This window comes from Schistocerca piceifrons, chromosome 3, assembly GCF_021461385.2.
Source record: "Schistocerca piceifrons isolate TAMUIC-IGC-003096 chromosome 3, iqSchPice1.1, whole genome shotgun sequence".
Classification (NCBI taxonomy): domain Eukaryota; kingdom Metazoa; phylum Arthropoda; class Insecta; order Orthoptera; family Acrididae; genus Schistocerca; species Schistocerca piceifrons.
Window position 1 is genome coordinate 265,660,445 of NC_060140.1, and position 18,068 is coordinate 265,678,512.

The 18,068-nt window shown below is 45.1% G+C and overlaps 1 protein-coding gene and 1 non-coding gene across 2 annotated transcripts in view; one reads left to right on the forward strand and one right to left on the reverse strand.

Moving 5' to 3' along the window:
- The window catches only part of LOC124788576 (agrin-like), a 293,248-nt gene that overhangs the window by 221,101 nt on the left and 54,079 nt on the right, over positions 1-18,068 (reverse strand). Inside the window, exon 3 of the mRNA XM_047255847.1 lies at positions 8,626-8,847. Coding sequence (XP_047111803.1) covers positions 8,626-8,847 — 222 coding nt within the window. The remainder of the gene's footprint in view (positions 1-8,625; positions 8,848-18,068) is intronic.
- Trnas-cga lies at positions 14,702-14,776 on the forward strand. The gene has a single exon. It is a non-coding gene; the product is annotated as a tRNA-Ser (tRNA).

Below are 18,068 nucleotides of genomic sequence, written 5' to 3' on the forward strand. Positions count from 1 at the left end.
CTGGACGACGGAATGCGAACGCGCCTTTCGCCAGTTGAAATCGGCGTTGCTTTCAAATACTTGCCTTATGTCATTCGATCCCCAGAAACTCCTTTTGTTGATGGTAGATGCATCGGCTTTCGAGATCGGTGCTGTGGTTGCGCACAAAGATGGATCGCATGATCGCCCTATTGCCTTTGCGTCCAAATTGCTCTCGTCTGCGCAAAGAAATTATTCACAGATAGAGAAAGAAGCCTTGGCTCTCGTATTTGGTGTTACTAAGTTTCACGATTTCTGGTGTGGTCGTCACTTTACCATCATCACAGACCACAAACCTTTGACGTCGCTTTTTCATCCGAACAAGCCTGTACCTCCACGTACAGCGCAGAAATTCATTCGCTGGTCTATTTTCCTCTCGCAGTACCGCTACGATATCTTGTATTGGTCTACTGCTAAGCACGGAAACGCCGATGCGTTGTCCCGTTTGCCTGTTGCTGAGGATAGAGCATTCGATTCCTCCGAACTTGCTTGCATGTTCATTGATTCGGAAACCGATGACGTGGTCGAATCGTTTCCGATTGATTTTCGTCGTGTAGCTACAGCCACAGCTGCTGACCCTGTCCTTGCTACCGTTTTGCGTTTTGTTGCTACGCAATGGCCCTTGTCAAAATCACGGATCGAGGATCCGTTGGTTCGCCGATTTTTTGCTCACAAGGAGAGACTTTTTGTTCAACGTGGTGTTTTGCTGTTGCGTTCTGATAATGATCAGTCCCGGGTCGTGGTCCCACGTTCGTTACAGTCCTCTGTCTTACGGCTTCTCCACCAAGGACATTGGGGTATAGTGCGCACGAAACAACTTGCTCGGCAGCACTGTACTTGGTTCGGAATCGATGCTGCGATTACGAAAATGCATGGCGTGTGCCGAACAACAATCCGCACCACCGCGAAAATTCTTTGCATGGCCGAAAGCCACTTCCCCTTGGCAATGCTTGCGCATCGATTTTGCTGGTCCATTCTGGAATGCTCGATGGTTGGTTCTGGTCGATTCATTCAGTAATTTTCCTTTTGTTGTCCGGATGTCTTCCACGACGTCATCTGCCACCATCCAAGCGTTATCTGCTATCTTTTGCATAGAAGGTCTTCCCCAGACTATTGTTTCCGACAATGGCCCACAATTCATGTCCGCAGAATTTTAGTCATTCTGCAAGGCCAATGGTATTCAACATCTGACATCCGCGCCGTTTTCGCCTCAGTCAAACGGTGCCGCTGAACGATTGGTCCGGACTTTCAAGTCGCAGATGTTGAAGTTGAAAGAGTCACATTCTCGGGAGGACGCGTTATTGCTCTTCTTGTCCTCGTATCGCTCTCAGCCCCGAGATGGTCGCTCGCCGGCTGAGTTGCTCCACGGTCGTCCTCATCGAACCTTGATGTCTTTGCTGCATCCGCCACATCAGGTTCCTGTGCAGCGGCAGACGCCTGCTTTTGCTCCAGGCGACGTTGTCTACTATCGCAACTATCGAGGTTCACAGCGTTGGCTCGCAGGGCGCATTCTTCGCTGCCTCGGCCGCGCTATGTATTTGGTTTTGGGGGCCTCTGGTGAGGTGCGTCGGCATCTCCATCAGCTGCGCCTCTGTCGTCGTACAGGTTCTGCCGCTCCCCGTCTGCTTTCAGCGACGGTGCCGTCCGGTCAGCGCCCTGGGGACCCATCTACTGGCTCGCGTCATCCCCAGGTGTTACCGACGCTGCCTTCCATTTTGCCCCGTGGCGACGCGCCGCCGCCGCCGCCGCCGCCGTCGCCTGTTCTCCCGCCGGCGACGCCCGCAGTGGACGCTTCGCTGCAGCCGCCAAGCGCCTCCTTGGGTCACGCGCCGCCGATCGCTTCCCGTGACCAGCTGTCCTCCGACATGGACCTCTTGCCCGCTCCGGACCAGATGTCGTCTTCGCCCGTCGGCTGCCCCGACGCGATGGAGATCGACCCTACGGCCCCTCCTGTCTCTTTAGGGGCGCATACACCGCATGTTGGCGTGCACCCTGGACTAGGTTTTCAGGCGTTTCCTAGCTCCCCTCGGACCGAATGGCAGGGTGCGGGTGGCACAGCCTCGCCTGTTGTTAGGCTCCCCACCTCGTCGCATACGTCAACATGGGGTCCTCCCCACGGCGGGCAGAAGCCTTATCACAGAACCGTACGCCGATTTGCGGGGGAGGAATGTGGTGTCACCGCGACACCACACTTGCTAGGTGGTAGCCTTTAAATCGGCCGCGGACCATTAGTATACGCCGGACTCGCGTGTCGCCACTGTCAGTGATAGCAGACCGAGCGCCACCACACGGCAGGTCTAGAGAGACTTACTAGCACTCGCCCCAGTTGTACAGCCGACTTTGCTAGGAAAGGTTCACTGACAACTACTCTCTCATTTGCCGAGACGATAGTTAGCATAGCCTTCAGCTACATTTGCTACGACCTAGCAAGGCGCCGTATTCAATTGATAATTAATATTATGAAGCATGTACCGTAACGAGAGATGTTCTACAATTGTGGATTAAAGTTAAGTATTACATCATCTACGTACTTTATTAGCAATTCTCAAGATATTGTCCTGTTCCAGACCTCACGCCAGTCAGAGTGTAATTAAACGCGTGCATTTCGGCCTCCTCTAGAAACACAGTGTTGGCTCTTCTGCCAACACTACACTTCTGATACAGTTTCTGTTGCTGTCTGTACTTAAAATGACAGGTACTTTTCTTGTCCCATAACAGTTTTGCACGAAGTCTAGCGATCTGCACATTCTGATACTCCACACGCCTTTTTACTAGATACGAATAACTGCACTTAATTTTACCACTTCAACGTCAAAGCGGGTGAATCTGGCACTGACATATGGAGAGTTGAACTGGCTGCTTCTGTGCCATAGGAGTGTTTTACGGCTTTAGACGGATTGTCGAACCTTTGTGGTAGTTTCCTGGCCGGCCGTTGTGGCCGAGCGGTTCTAGGCTCTTCAGTCTGGAACCGCACGACCGCTACGGTCGCAGGTTCGAATCCTTCCTCGGGCATGGATGTGTGTGATGTCCTTAGCTTAGTTAGGTTTAAGCAGTTCTAAGTTGTAGGGGACTGATGACCTGAGATGTTAAGTCCCATAGTGTTCAGAGCCATTTGAACCATTTGGTAGTTTCCTCTTGATCGTCAGTTCAGGTGGCTCATTTGGAATGTCAGACAGTGTGGTTAACTGCGTTCCACACGAGTTTATTATTGTCTGCATTCATGAACTGGCTTTGTTCGACGTGTAGCGGACAAAACTTAACATTATTATGAAGGTAAACAGGGTCTGTTTTCGTAAGATCTTCTCGTCTGCAATTCACTAGCCATTTTCTGCTCCAGAAACGAAACATTAATTGTCAATACACATGTAGTTTGCAAGCGAATCCTGACGATACAGTTTAGTGACATGATGGTATATACCTCTCAGGGTCCTTAGGGAACCTAAAAAAAAAAAAAAATAGATATTGTATCTTGTTCTTATTGTTTCTGCAATCTAGTGCGCTACGCTACACTCACATTTGTAAAAGCCATTGTACAAACCAAAATAAACAACTACTATACGCTCTCGCTTTCACGATCGCTCCGATCTCAACAGCTTAGCTTGCTGGTCGCTTGGCGCGCTTCTGACGCAGTAGGCAACAAAATTGAGACGAAGTGTCGCGACTGTTTTGTTAGACTGTGGTACAGCCGTCTTCGCACGGGACGAAGCAGCTAACGTAGACGTGGACGCGGATGGGGCATCCGACCTCACCAGAACAGCGGCGTCGGCTCAACGGACCAGATGGATAACATGATTTGCGCTCTCAGCGCTCTTCAGCGGCCGTTGTCCGCTTTATTTGGCTCGCAAACCGCACAGCTTCTTTCCGAAAACAGTTGCCCATTAAATAGTCGCCTCACCTCTGTTAGCCATTGGAGAAAATCGTGAAGAAGATTCTCGACTCGTCGACAGCTTGAACATCCGGATTGCTGGTAGTGGAACATTACATGATGCTGTACGACGACCTGGGATACATACTAGTAGAAGTTATTTGTTAATTCAATTGCATTTTCATCCCATTTCTGGTTCAAAAATGATTCAAATCGCTCTAAGCACTATAGGACTTAACATCTGAGGTCATCAGTCCCCTAGACTTAGAACTACTTAAACCTAACTAACCTGACATCACACACGTCCATGCCAGAGGCAGGATTCGAACCTACGACCGTAGCAGCAGCGCGGTTCCAGACTGAAGCGCCTAGAACCGCTCGGCCACAGCGGCCGGCCCATTTCTGGGTTTAAATAGAAATGGTTAAGGTATCGTGTCTAACGTTAGTTTGCGCACGCAAAATATCCACATTCTCGATGTTGCATTGACCATCAACACACTGAAATATCGTAGTTCATTACGTAGATTTCAGTATTCGAAGCTGCTCACCATCATATAAAAAGATGTTGATTGGCAAGATACAAACCTGAGCCAGTCCATAAACCGAGACGTAGGTATATATATTTTACAGAAAGCTTTATAATAGCAAAAACTTCCTGTGTGTAACTTGCGCTTACTTTCTGATATAGACTGACAGTCACGTTAAGTTTTCTGGCTTCAAGGGAAACATTCCAGCTACTGGCCTTTGCAACAAGAAATGCAGCAAATGAATTATTTATAATAAATTACATCAATTTTTGAGATAATACTTCTATTATACTAATAAGAAAGACCCACAATCTTTTAGAAAATTATAGGGTTAGAAAAACTGCAAGGAGGTGGGTGTTTCGTACATGACATAACTGCGGAAGACTGTATCTACAAATGTACTTTTTTCCTTTGAGTTTATAAGCTTCTGCAAACGTCATGACTTGATATTAAAATGCAAATTGTGCCAAAAACCACGCGCTTTTGATAGACCATCATTGTGCCGCACCATTAAAATGGTACACTTTCGTAGCACATACGCTATAACATTGAAAACACCAGCTACAGGAAGCCTTTACCTACCGATGTGTGTATTGGAACGTGGAATTCCACGCTGTCACGCCACCAACTCCTCGTCCACTTGCCTTTTTTACGTCCCGTGAGAGGACGGCTTAAGTCGTAATCAGAGTCATGTACGGTCCAATTCTCAGTCCGCCCTACCCGTGTGCCGCTGCCTGGCCTATACTGTACCTCGACCATCCAGGCTGGCTCGTCGACTGCGCAGGAAAATCCGCCCTCTCACGGAACGAAAAAGACGTTTGTGGATGAGGAGCTGGTGAGGTCATAGCGTGGAATTCCACGTTCCACTACATGGCGAAATGTGAAATAAAGAGTATGGCACGCCAGATTTTTCTCTCGTGGAGAGGAACGTGGCCAACAATATGCGATATCCTGTCGTATATTGACGATGTAATGACTTGTACATTGTTGAGCTTAAGGCTGTTAAAAGCCAGCAAGGGCAGCTAAGTATGAATACAAGCTACTAAAAAACAAAAAAATAAAAAATAAAAGGTGAATATTTTCAGGGAATTGTTACTGAAGCCGCACCAGTTGCGTACTCAGATTACATTTACACTGAAGAGCCAATGAAAGTGGTACACATTCCTAATATCGTGTAGGGCCCCCACGAGCACGCAGAAGTGCCGCAACACGACGTGTCATGCACTCTACTAATGTCTGAAGTAGTGCTGGAGGGAATTGACACTATGAATCCTGCAGGGCTGTGCATAAATCAATAAGAGTATGAGATGGTGGTGATCTCTTCTGAAGAGCACGTTGCAAGGCATCCCAGATATGCTCAATAATGTTCGGGAGTCTGATGGCCAGCGGAAGAGTTTAAATCCAGAAGAGTGTTTCTGGAGCCGCTTTGTAGCAACTCTGAACTTGTGGGATTTTGCATCATCCTGCTGCAATTGCCCAAGTCTGTCGGAATGCACAACAGACATGAATGGATGCATGTGATCAGATAGGATGCTTACATATGTGTCACCTGTCAGAGTCATATTTAGACATATAAGGGGTCCCATATCACTCCAATTGCACACGCCCCACACCGTTACAGAGCCTCCACCAGCTTGAATGGTCCTCTGCTGACATGCAGGGTCCATGGATTCATGAGGTTGTCTCCATACCCATACATGTCCATCTGCTTGATACAACTTGAAACGAGACTCGTCCAACCTGGTAACATGTTTCCAGCCATCAACAGTCCAATGTCGGTGTTGACAGTACCAGGCGAGGCGTAAAGGTTTTTGTCATGCAGTCACCAAGGGTACACGAGTGGGCCTTCGACTCCAAAAGCCCATATCGATGATGTTTCGTTGAATGGTTCGCTCGCTGACACTTGTTGATGACCCAGCAATGAAATCTGCAGCAATTTGCGGAAGGGTTGCACTTCTGTCATGTTGAACGATTCTCTTCAGTGGTCGTTGGTCCCATTCTTGAAGGATCTTTTCCCGGCCACAGGGATGTCGGAGATTTGATATTTTACGGGGTTCTTGATATTTACGGTACACTCGTAAATGGTCGTAAGGGGAAATCCCAACTTCATCGCTACCTCGGAGATGCTGCGTCCCATCGCTCGTGTGCCAAGTATAACACCACGCTCAAACTCACTTAAATCTTGATAACCTGCCAATGCTGCAGCAGTAACCGATCTAACAACTGCGCCAGGCACTTGTTATCTTATGTAGGCGTTGCCGACCGCAGCACCGTATTCTGCCTGTTTACATACCTCTGTATTTGAATACGCATACCTGTATCTCACGAGGGGTAAGATAGACACTGCCTATAGGAAAATTAAAGAGACCTTTGGAGAAAAGAGAACCACTTGCTTGATTATCAAGAGCTCAGATGGAAACCCAGTTCTAAGCAAAGAAGGGAAAGCAGAAAGGTGGAAGGAGTATATAGAGGGTCTATACAGGGGCGATGTTCTTGAGGACAATATTATGGAAATGGAAGAGGAGGTATATGAAGATGAAATGGGAGATATTATACTGCGTGAGGAGTTTGACAGAGCACTGAAAGACGTAAGTCGAAAAAAGGCCCCAGGAGTAGACAACATTCCACTAGAACTACTGACAGCCTTGGGAGAGCCAGTCCTGACAAAACTCTACCATCTGGTGAGCAAGATGTATGAGACAGGCGAAATTCCCTCAGACTTCAAGAAGAATATAATAATTCCAATCCCAAAGAAAGCAGGTGTAGACAGGTGTGAAAATTACCAAACTATCAGTTTAATAAGTCACAGCTGCAAAATACTAACGCGAATTCTTTACAGACGAATGGAAAAGCTGGTAGTAGCTGACCTGGGGGAAGATCAGTTTGGATTCCGTAGAAATGTTGGAACACGGGAGGCAATACTGACCTTACGACTTATCTTAGAAGAAAGATTAAGGAAAGGCAAACCTACGTTTCTAGCATTTGTAGACTTAGAGAAAGCTTTTGACAATGTTGACTGGAATACTTTCTTTCAAATTCTGAAGGTGGCAGGGGTAAAATACAGGGAGCGAAAGGCTATTTACAATTTGTACAGAAACCAGATGGCAGTTATAAGAGTCGAGGGACATGAAAGGGAAGCAGTGGTTGGGAAGGGAGTGAGGCAGGGTTGTAGCCACTCCTCGATGTTATTCAATCTCTATATTGAGCAAGCAGTAAAGAAAACAAAAGAAAAGTTTGGAGTAGGTATTAAAATACATGGAAAAAAAATACACAGTTTGAGGTTCGCCGATGACATTGTAATTCTGTCAGAGACAGCAAAGGACTTGGAAGAGCAGTTGAACGGAATGGACAATGTCTTGAAAGGAGGGTATAAGATGAACATCAACAAAAGCAAAACGAGGATAATGGAATGTAGTCGAATTAAGACGGGTGATGCTGAGGGAATTAGATTAGGAAATGAGACACTTAAAGTAGTAAAGGAGTTTTGCTATTTGGGGAGCAAAATAACTGGTGATGGTGGAAGTAGAGAGGATATAAAATGTAGACTGGCAATGGTAAGGAAAGCGTTTCTGATGAAGAGAAATTTGTTAACATCGCGTATAGATTTAAATGTCAGGAAGTCGTTTCTGAAAGTATTTGTATGGAGTGTAGCCATGTATGGAAGTGAAACATGGACGACAAATAGTTTAGAGAAGAAGAGAATAGAAGCTTTCGAAATGTGGTGCTACAGAAGCATGCTGAAGATTAGATGGGTAGATCACATAACTAATGAGGAGGTATTGAATAGGATTGGGGGGAAGAGGAGTTTGTGGCACAACTTGACTAGAAGAAGGGATCGATTGGTAGGACATGTTCTGAGGCATCAAGGGATCATCAATTTAGTATTGGAGGGCAGCTTGGAGGGTAAAAATCGTAGAAGGGCACCAAGAGATGATTACACTAAGCAGATTGAGAAGAATGTAGGCTGCAGTAGGTACTGGGAGATGAAGAGGCTTGCACAGGATAGAGTAGCATGGAGAGCTGCATCAAACCAGTCTCAGGACTGAAGACCACAACAACAACAACAACAACAACAACATAGCTATACCAGTTTCTTTTGCGCTTCAGTGTAGAAAGGAGTAGAAGGCATAGGAATTGATAGACACGGAGGTGCGAACGAGACGAATCTGGACGTGTTGGGAAGCGGTGGAGTAGGGGAGCAGTGTCGGTACTCACTGCAGGCGCCGGCGTGCGCGACGGCGATGGCGGTCCTGGCGGCGCAGGCGGCGCGGCGCAGCTGGCAGCGGCTGGGGTAGGTGCGACCGTCCGAGCCGCAGACGGGCCGCAGCACCGGCTCGCAGTCGCCCGGCTCCGGGCACTCGCAGCGCGCGTGGCCGCCCGCCAGCACCACGCAGCGCTCCTCGGGCCCGCAGCGCAGCGCCGCGCATGGGTTCGCCCCTGTCGGCACATGCACAACCCCCACTCCTGTAGTCTACCTGGCAGCGCGCAAAATCTACACGTCCATCTCAGTATCTGCCGTTACGATGATCGAAAGGAGGTATTGCGTTACACGTGCCTAGAAGCAATTTCGGAAGATCGACTTCAGACTGCTCTGCGACTCGTACTCAGTGCGTGGCACAGGGTTTGTCAAACTACCTTTCGACTTTTTCTCTACTGTTTCACTCTCGGACAATGACTCTGAAAGTAAAACTTTGTGAAGTTGTAAGAGGTCCACGATTAAGGAATTTGTTGCTAGCGCACTCTAGCAGATGTAATTTCTATGGATTGCTCATGTGCTGCCTGCGATACGTAAGGTATAAGAGAATCTCAGACCAGAGAGCAGTGTTGTCAGCAGTAGGAACTGTGTGGCAGTAGCAGTAAGTTGTTGCTAGCAGTTGTGTCTGTGGAGTTGGCTGGGCCGGTCGTGGGGGAGCGATGGCGGTGCCTGAGCGTTGTAGTATAAGGTAAAAGCAGCCTCGCCCGTATGTACTATTGTAATATCAATTCCCATATAATCTTTCTTATAAAAAGTAACTTTTCACAATCATTCATTTCAATTTAAAGAATTTACTAATTTCTCCAATCCATGCTCATCCTGATTATTGTAAAGAAAAAATCAGTTGTTCTTTTTATACATGACAAATCTATCGGCCAGCATTGCGCTGGGCTGTGCCAGAAAAATTTCATATAGGAGCAGATATATACGCGTTATCCGGCGACTTCATTGAGGTAAGATTTTTCAATTTATTCAGCATGATCTTTCAGGGCCATGACGCAGCACTGCTGACGCCTAAAATTTACCAGTTTAAATTCACAATCAATTATTGAAAGGTTATAAGTGAAGCACAATTTTATTGAGAGGTTAGTCACATTGCATTATTGGTAGGTTACGCAGAATGTGAATTATATAATTATATTTTCTACTGTAGGGAGGTTTCGGAATTTTTCTGTTGGGAGGTTACAAAGTGATCTGACTAAAGCCACTAAGAGGCTTTGCTCTTCCGTAAAATCAGTTCGAAACACATGTTCAATCACTCAGAGACCACAATGACACGGAAAAGGAACGTGACAGACAGAAGGTCAGAATACTTCCGAAATTGCTTCATCGTGAAACACTGTGACACCGTCGCTCCTTTCAAACATTATGTGAACATCGAAATGGCAGATATTGAGATAACAGATTGTGGAATAGAAAAACAATTACAGTTGCTTAGTAGCGGAAAGGTGTGAGACCCAGATGCAGTAACTATTAAGGTTCTACAAATGTTGAGTGCGAGAGCTTGCTCCATTTCCAGCAGCAGTTTATTATAAATCATTGGGTCAACGAATGGTACCTAGCAACTGGAAAAAAGCACGGGTAATTCCCGTTTGCAACAATGACCATTGCACAGATGCACACAATTACAGGTCTACATCATTGACGTCAGTCTGTTGTAGAATTATGGAACATGTTTTATGCTCAAGAACTGTGGCATTTTCGAGAACGAATATCTGCTCTATAAAAGTCATCGTGCATTCTGCAAACAGAAATTCAGCAAAATTCAGGTCGCTCTGTTCCTCCATGAGACATATAGATCTGTAGGCAAAGGCACTCAGGTTGATCGCTGTGTTCCTTGACTTCAGGAAAGCATCTTGTGGTATTAAGTATCGGTACCACTTTACGGGGTATCGAGGTAGGCACCAGAATGGCAAGTTTCCGTCTGACACTGATACCAGTTGCATGGAATCAAATGGACCCAATAGTGCCTGTCCACCAAGCCACAGCTCCTGCAGTTTTGCACTATGAGTGCGCTCTACCGCCGTAATTCACACATCGAAAGAAGTTTTGCATCACCTAGGTTCCGAGAATTCCGGAACCTGTACAGAAAATTGGGATAGAGATCAAAATTAACATCATTTCCCCCCTTCCCTGAAAACCACGTTTGCATGCATACAGTGAGACCTCTAACACCCAGTGGCACATCCTCTTGCATTGATGCACATCTGTATTCGTCATGACATATTATCCACAAGTTCATGAAGGCATTGTTGGTCCAGATTGTCCGACTCCTCAATGGTACTTCAGCGTAGATCCCTCAGAGTGGTTGGTGGGTCATGCCGTCCATAGACAGCCCTTTTCAGTCTATCCCAGGCATCTTCGATAGGGTTCATCTCTGGAGAACATGCTGGCCCCTCAAGTCGAGCGAATTCGTTATTTTGAAGGAAGTCATTCACAAGATGGAGGCGCGAATTGTCGTCCAAGAAGACGAATGCCTCGCCAATATACTGCCGATATGGTTGCACTATCGGTCGGAGGATGGCATTCACGTATCGTACTGCCGTTACGGTGCCTTCCATGACCACCAGCGGCGTACGTCGGCCCCACATAATGCCACACCAAAGGTTCAGGGAATCTGTCCTTGCTGCACTCGCTGCACAGTGTGTCTAAGGCGTTCAGCCTGAACGGGTTGCCTCCAAACACGTCTCCAACGATTGTCTGGTTGAAGGCATATGCGACACTAATCTGTGAAGAGAAACGTGATGCCAATCCCGAGCGGTCCATTCGGCATGTTGTTGGGCCCATCTGTACCGTGTTGCAGAATGTCGTGGTTGCAAAGATGGGCCGGCCAGGGTGGCCGAGCGGTTCTAGGCGCTACAGTCTGCGTTGCTTTCAAGGTTCCTCCGAGCCATAATCCGGAGGTAGCGGTCATCCACTGCAGTAGTAGCTCCTGGGCGGCCTGAGCTAGGCATGTCATCGACAGTTCCTGTCTCTCTGTATCTCCCCCATGTCCGAACAACATCGCTTTGGTTCACTCCGAAACGCCTGGACACTTCCCTTGTTGACACAAAGTAACAATGCGGACGCGATCGACCCGCGGTATTGACCGTCTAGGCATGGTTGAACTACAGACAACACGAGCCGTGTACCTGCTTCCTGGTGGAATGACTGGAGCTGATCGTCTGTCGGACCCCCTCAGTCTAATGGTCGCTGCTTATGCATCGTTGTTTACATATTTGGGCGAGTTTAGTGACATCTCTGAACAGTCAAAGGGACTGTGTCTATGATAAAATATCCACAGTCAACGTCTATCTTCAATTCTGGGAACCGGGGTAATGCAAAACTTTTTTGATATGTGTAGAAGACAACTAGCAGCAGCGCTCGGAGCCACTATACTATGACACCTTCGATCTTGCTTCATATCTGTTAACACTGTGATAGCGGACTTTGTTTCTTGCTGCATTATTTGTAATGAGTCTTCGTTCGCTGGGAGAAATACAAGTTAAGTAAATCTGCTGTTTGCTGTAATTAACTTGCTCAATAACCATTTCTGCTACTGTCCAGCTTTGCTACAACAACAGCTGCCACACCACTCTGTAGCGCATCGCTCTTTACCACTGTGCACCAAGTCATACACAACACATCTAACACAGTCCCTCACTGTCATTTACTGAATAAATACGAGCTTACCAAGTATTGGACCAGACTTGCGACTGGATTCAAGATTTCCTTACAGACAGAACTCAACACGTTGCTCTTAATGGAACAAAATCGACGGATATAGAAGTAATTCCTGGAGTACCCCAATGGAGTTTGATAGGACAGTTACCATTTACAGTGTATATAAATGATCTATTTGAAAGCTTCGGATGCTCTTTAAGTCTGTTTGGAGATGATACAGTCACCTATAAACGAGTAGCAACGCCAAAAACTGTATCGATTTGCTGAATCACCTACAGAAAGTTGATGGACTATGCTGGCTCTGGCAGTCAACCCCGAGCATCAATAGATGTAAGATATTGCGCATACATAGGAAAAGAAATCCACTACTGTACAACTACGCTATTGATGACAAACTGCTGGAAACAGAATATACCATAAAATATCTATGAGTAGCTATCCAGAGCGACCATAAGTAGAATGACTGTGTAAAAATAATAGTAAGATAAGCAGATGCAACTCTGAGAACCCTACAGTACACCCTCTGAAGAGCCATTGAAGCTCCACATACGTATATAAAATACTGTCAAATACTCAAATATTGCAATTTGATACTAATTACTATGTCAATTACACACCAGTTAATAAGGAAGTTCTTGTTAGAAGCCAAACAGAAAGTTTATGACTACATCAGATTCAAGTAAACTTAATATCCAGACTCTGTAATTGGTAGGAATATTTTTTGTTAACACTGAAACCATTATTTAGTTAAAATCTTTAATGAATACCAGTGTTCACTAGAATTTATATTTGCCTCATATTCTGTTCGCATTGTATGCATTATTTCATCAAAGTTTGCAGTATAATAGGTCAACAATTTAAATACTTGCAATGTCGTTTGAAATTAAAGAGAAATTATGCAGTCCTTTATTACAAATATAAAATTATACTGATTTTCAGTCCCAGCAATCATTTTGAACATGTAACTACTGTTAAATTTGATTTGTAACTTCAGTTTATGTTAGGAAAACGACGTAACTTACTTTTGCTTGTAAATAAAAAAATGTAATTCGCATTGTTAATTTCTGTATATTATCTTTTTCAAGCTTCTAAATTGCTTGTGTGACATACTACCTGTACATACTCATCAGGAAATAATGAACCAAAATTTCGCTGTTCACAGTTTATCGTGTGCCTTAATATTCTATTCTAATTTTGTAGATTTACGTGTTAAACAATAGTGTTGATTATTCCTAAAAGCCGGCCGGGGTGGCCGAGCGGTTCTAGGCGCTACAGTCTGGAACAGCGCGACCGCTACGGTCGCATGTTCGAATCTTGCCTCGGGAATGGATGTGTGTGCTGTCCTGAGGTTAGTTAGGTTTAAGTAGTTCTAAGTTGTAGGGGACTGATGACCTTAGAAGTTAAGTCCCATAGTGCTCAGAGCCATTTGAACCATTTATTACTAAAAGTATAAAAAGACTATAACAGCACTGCCATTACGCATTTTTTAGACAGTTTTCTGAATGTCGAGATGTCGTCGGTTTGTAATGCCAATTGTTTATTGCTCCACACTACCTACACAGTAATAAAAGGCTCCATTGCACCTCCTGAACTTTCATCGATGATTTCCACGATGTGACAACATTGCTTCAGTTTGTTGCAGCTACATATCAAGGACAACAGGGCATCAGCAGCAAAGCAGATATGAAGATCTAAAAGTTGAATGTTAAATTCTACCGCCGAATTTATATCACCCAAGAACTTTATTGACATTATCATTCTCATTAGTTTCAGTCTAAAGTTTCGATATAAGCACGTCGTGTTCTGTACCTTGTGGAGGAACCTTTTTTATTATTCAATTTTGCTGCGACTACTCAATGGGATTTCATAGTGAACATTAATATTTTGCAGTTTTAAATAATTATATTTACTCATATTCCCAGCAGTAATGTTACAAGATTCATAGGAAGAATTTTAAGGAACTGTAGCTCATCCACGTAAGAAGTGGTGTACAAGGCGCTTGCTGGACCGATTCTTGACCAGTATTCACAATATGTGACTTATACTAGGTAGGACTGATAGACGGGATAGAGAGGAGCCAAAGAAGAGCGGCGCATTTCGTCACTGGATCGTTAATCGGCGCGAGAGCGTTACAGATATACTCAGCAAACTCTCTTAGCAGACGTTGCAATAGAGCCACTGTGCATCACGTAGAGGTATACTATTGGAATTTCGAGAGAGTACTTTCTGGGAAGAGTGGGACACCATATTACATCCTCCCATATCCATCTCAGCAGCTGTTCTGCGAGGCATGCAGGAGAGCTTCTGCGAAGTTTTGAAGGTAGGAGACGAGGTACTGGCGGAATTAAAGCTGTGAGGACGGGGCGTGAGTCGTGCTTGGGTAGCTCAGTTGGTAGAGCACTTGCCCGCGAAAGGCAAAGGTCCCGAGTTCGAGTCTCGGCCCGGCACACAGTTTTAATCTGCCAGGAAGTTTCAATACACAGGCTTACTGACAATTCTTACATACGCCATTCGCGACCGGAACAGGTAAGGGGCGATCAGTTACTGGTACCGGAAGTACCCTTCGCCAAACACCGTCAGGTGTCTTGCGGAGTACTGATGTAGATGTAGAAAAATAAACAGTTAAATCTTTCTGTATGAGCTCTCATTTCTCTGTTTTGTTATGATGGTCTTTTAGCCCCATGTAAGTGGGAGTCAACAAAATATTTTCGCATTCGGTGGAGAAACTGGTGTTTCAAATTACGTGAAAATATCTCGCCGCAACGAGAAACGCCTTTCGTTTAAAGATTACCACCCCAACTCGCACAGCATATCCGTGACACTCTCTCATTTATTTTGCAATAATACAAAACGAGCTCCCCTTCTTTGAACTTTATCGACATCTTCCATCAATCCCATCTGATACGGATTCCACACCATGCAGGAATACTCAGAAGAGGACTGACAAGCGTAGTGTAAGCGTCTCTTTAGTAGGCCTGTTGCGCCTTCCAACCGTTCTGCCAGTAAAACAGTCTTTGGTTCACCTTCCCCACAATATTTTCTGTAAGAGGCAGTGAGATGACAACGAGACAGATAGAAAAAAGTAATTGAACTGTTTATTATTTCAGAAGTAATCGCCGTAACTGTTAATACATTTCTCATACATTATGGAATCTGACAAATGAAAAAAGTAAGTCAACTGTTTATTATTTCAAAAATAATAGCCATAATTATTAAAACAGTTATCCGCCGTTAGACAAGACGGTCGACGCTTTCATGGAAAAATGTTTGCGGTTGCCTAAGTAACCATGATTGTATCCAGACGTTCACCTCTTCGTCCGAAGGAAATCGACAGTCACAAATTGCTTTCTTCAGTGCTCCAAAAATATGCAAATCCCATGGGGAGGTATCGAGACTGTATGGTGGATGCGTGAAGCTACCCAGAGAAACTTTTGGAGCGTAGTCAAAACAAACTGCCAATAAACTGTCCGGCCACATGCTGCCAAGGTTGTTTCGAACGTGCTGTAGGAGTTTTGCTGGGAAGCCCTTACACAGCCTCCATACAGTCCCGGTCTCTCAGCATGCGATATCCATATTTTTGGAATTCTGGAGAAAGATATTCTTGGCTGTCGATTTGAATCATCGTTCCCTAGCTAACCGCAAACATTTTTCCATGAAAGCTTTGACCCTCTTGTTTCACGGCTGGATAAATGTATTAGTAGATATGGCGATTATTTTTGAAATAATAAAAAGTTTACTCAATTTTTTCCATCTGTCTCGATTTCATTTTACTGCCCCTTATATGCCATCGTTCCAACTGAACTTCTTCGTAATTGTAATACCTAGGTATTTCATTGAAGTGAATTTGTGTGATTTGTCATGAAACCGAAATTTAACGTATTCGTTTAAAGGCCATGTAAAACTGTGTAGGGTAACGCCAGATACCATTACTGTTTTACGCGGTGGCTTTCTGTCAATTACAACGAATTGTGACCTTTCTGACAGGAATTCACGAACCTAGTCGCACAACTAAGACGCTACTCCATAGACAAGCAATATGATTAGAAGCCAAGCCGCTTGTGAGGAATTGTGTTAAAAACAGTCTGTAAATCTAGAAATATGGACTCAGTTGGAGAACCCCTGTCGACGGCACTCATTACTTAGCGTGAATAAAGAGCTAGTTCTGTTTCACGAGAATGATATTTTCCGAACCCGAACTATCTAAGGGTCAATACATAGTTTTCTCCGAGGTAATTCATATTGTTCGAACAAAGTACATGTTCCAAAATCCTATTGCAAATCGACGTTAGTGTAATTCAGTGGATTACTTCTATTTCTTTTCTCAAGCATTGGCGTGACCTAAGCAATTTTCCAGTTCTTAGGTACCGATCTTTCGTCGAGCGAGCAGTTGTGTGGAGCAGTAAAGTATGGAGCTATCAGCATACTCTGAAAGGAACCTAATTGATATACCCTACAGGCTGGAGGACTTGCCTTTATTAAGTGATTTAAGCTGCTTCACTATACTAATTAAATCTACTTCTAAATAACCCACGTTGGTAGCTGTTCTTTATTCGAATTACGGAATATTTAATTCGTCATCCTTCGTAAAGGAATTTCGGAAAACCGTGTTTGGCAACTCCGTTTCAGTGACATTGTGATTGGTAACATTACCATTGCTATCTCACAGTGAAAGTATTAATTTTATCTTGCGGTTGGTGTACTTTACATAGGCGAGAATCTCTCTGGATTTCTAAACAGAGCTTCGTTGTAGAAGCATCTCACATTGAAGTTCGCGCTTCTGTAAAACATCGCCAGTTTCGCGCTTGGTCGTTTCCATCTTACTGCAATACAGCTATGTTTGTTGGAACTAGTTTCATGCAATTGCAGTTATTACTAACTCCCTATGTTCTATTTCGTTTTTAAGCATTTGATTTCTAATTAATTTTCTTGTTTGTTTAGCATCCGGCAACGTTATCGAAATCGCACCATCCGACTCGCAGAGCTTGCGTCGACCACTCACCAGAACCAGCTCGCCACCGCGGGATAGCCAGCCCAAGATTTCACACGACACTTTGAGCTGCTCAATAGAGATAAGAGAAGGGAACACCGGCAGTACAGATCGCACATCCGAAGTCCAACTCTTCCTGAAACCTTATAGATCGCATCCTATTAGCCTCACGTCAGTCTTAGAACCTTTCAAAGCATCCTTAAGCGACTAAGTCAGCAACTTGTAATAAACCAGCCTGTTCTCAACACCTAATGTGCATCTAATCTCAGTCATTTCATGGTTACCCACCCTCTCCTTCCGGGACTTCAACCAAATCCCCATGACCCAACAATGAAATCCGTAAACACAAAACCTGGTATCCTGTTGCGCCACTACATCCATACTTCACCTTCTATGCACCTTCTATCATACATCAACTAAATAAAGAGTGTGTATAGTGTGTATTAAACTGGGTGGTTCACAACCCCACAACAGGACACAGCAGTCCACCCACCCCACCGCCGCCCCACACCGAGCCCAGGGTTATTGTGCGGTTCGGTCCATAGTGGACCCTCCCGGGAACGTCTCATACCGGACGAGTGTAACCCCAAATGTTTGCTTGGTAGGGTAATTATGGTGTAAGCGTACGTGGAGACAGTGTTTGCGTAGCAATCGCCGACATAGTGTAACTGAGGCGGAATGAGGGGAACCAACCTGCATTCGCCGAGGCAGATGGAAAACCGCCATAAAAACCATCCACACGCTGGCCGGCAC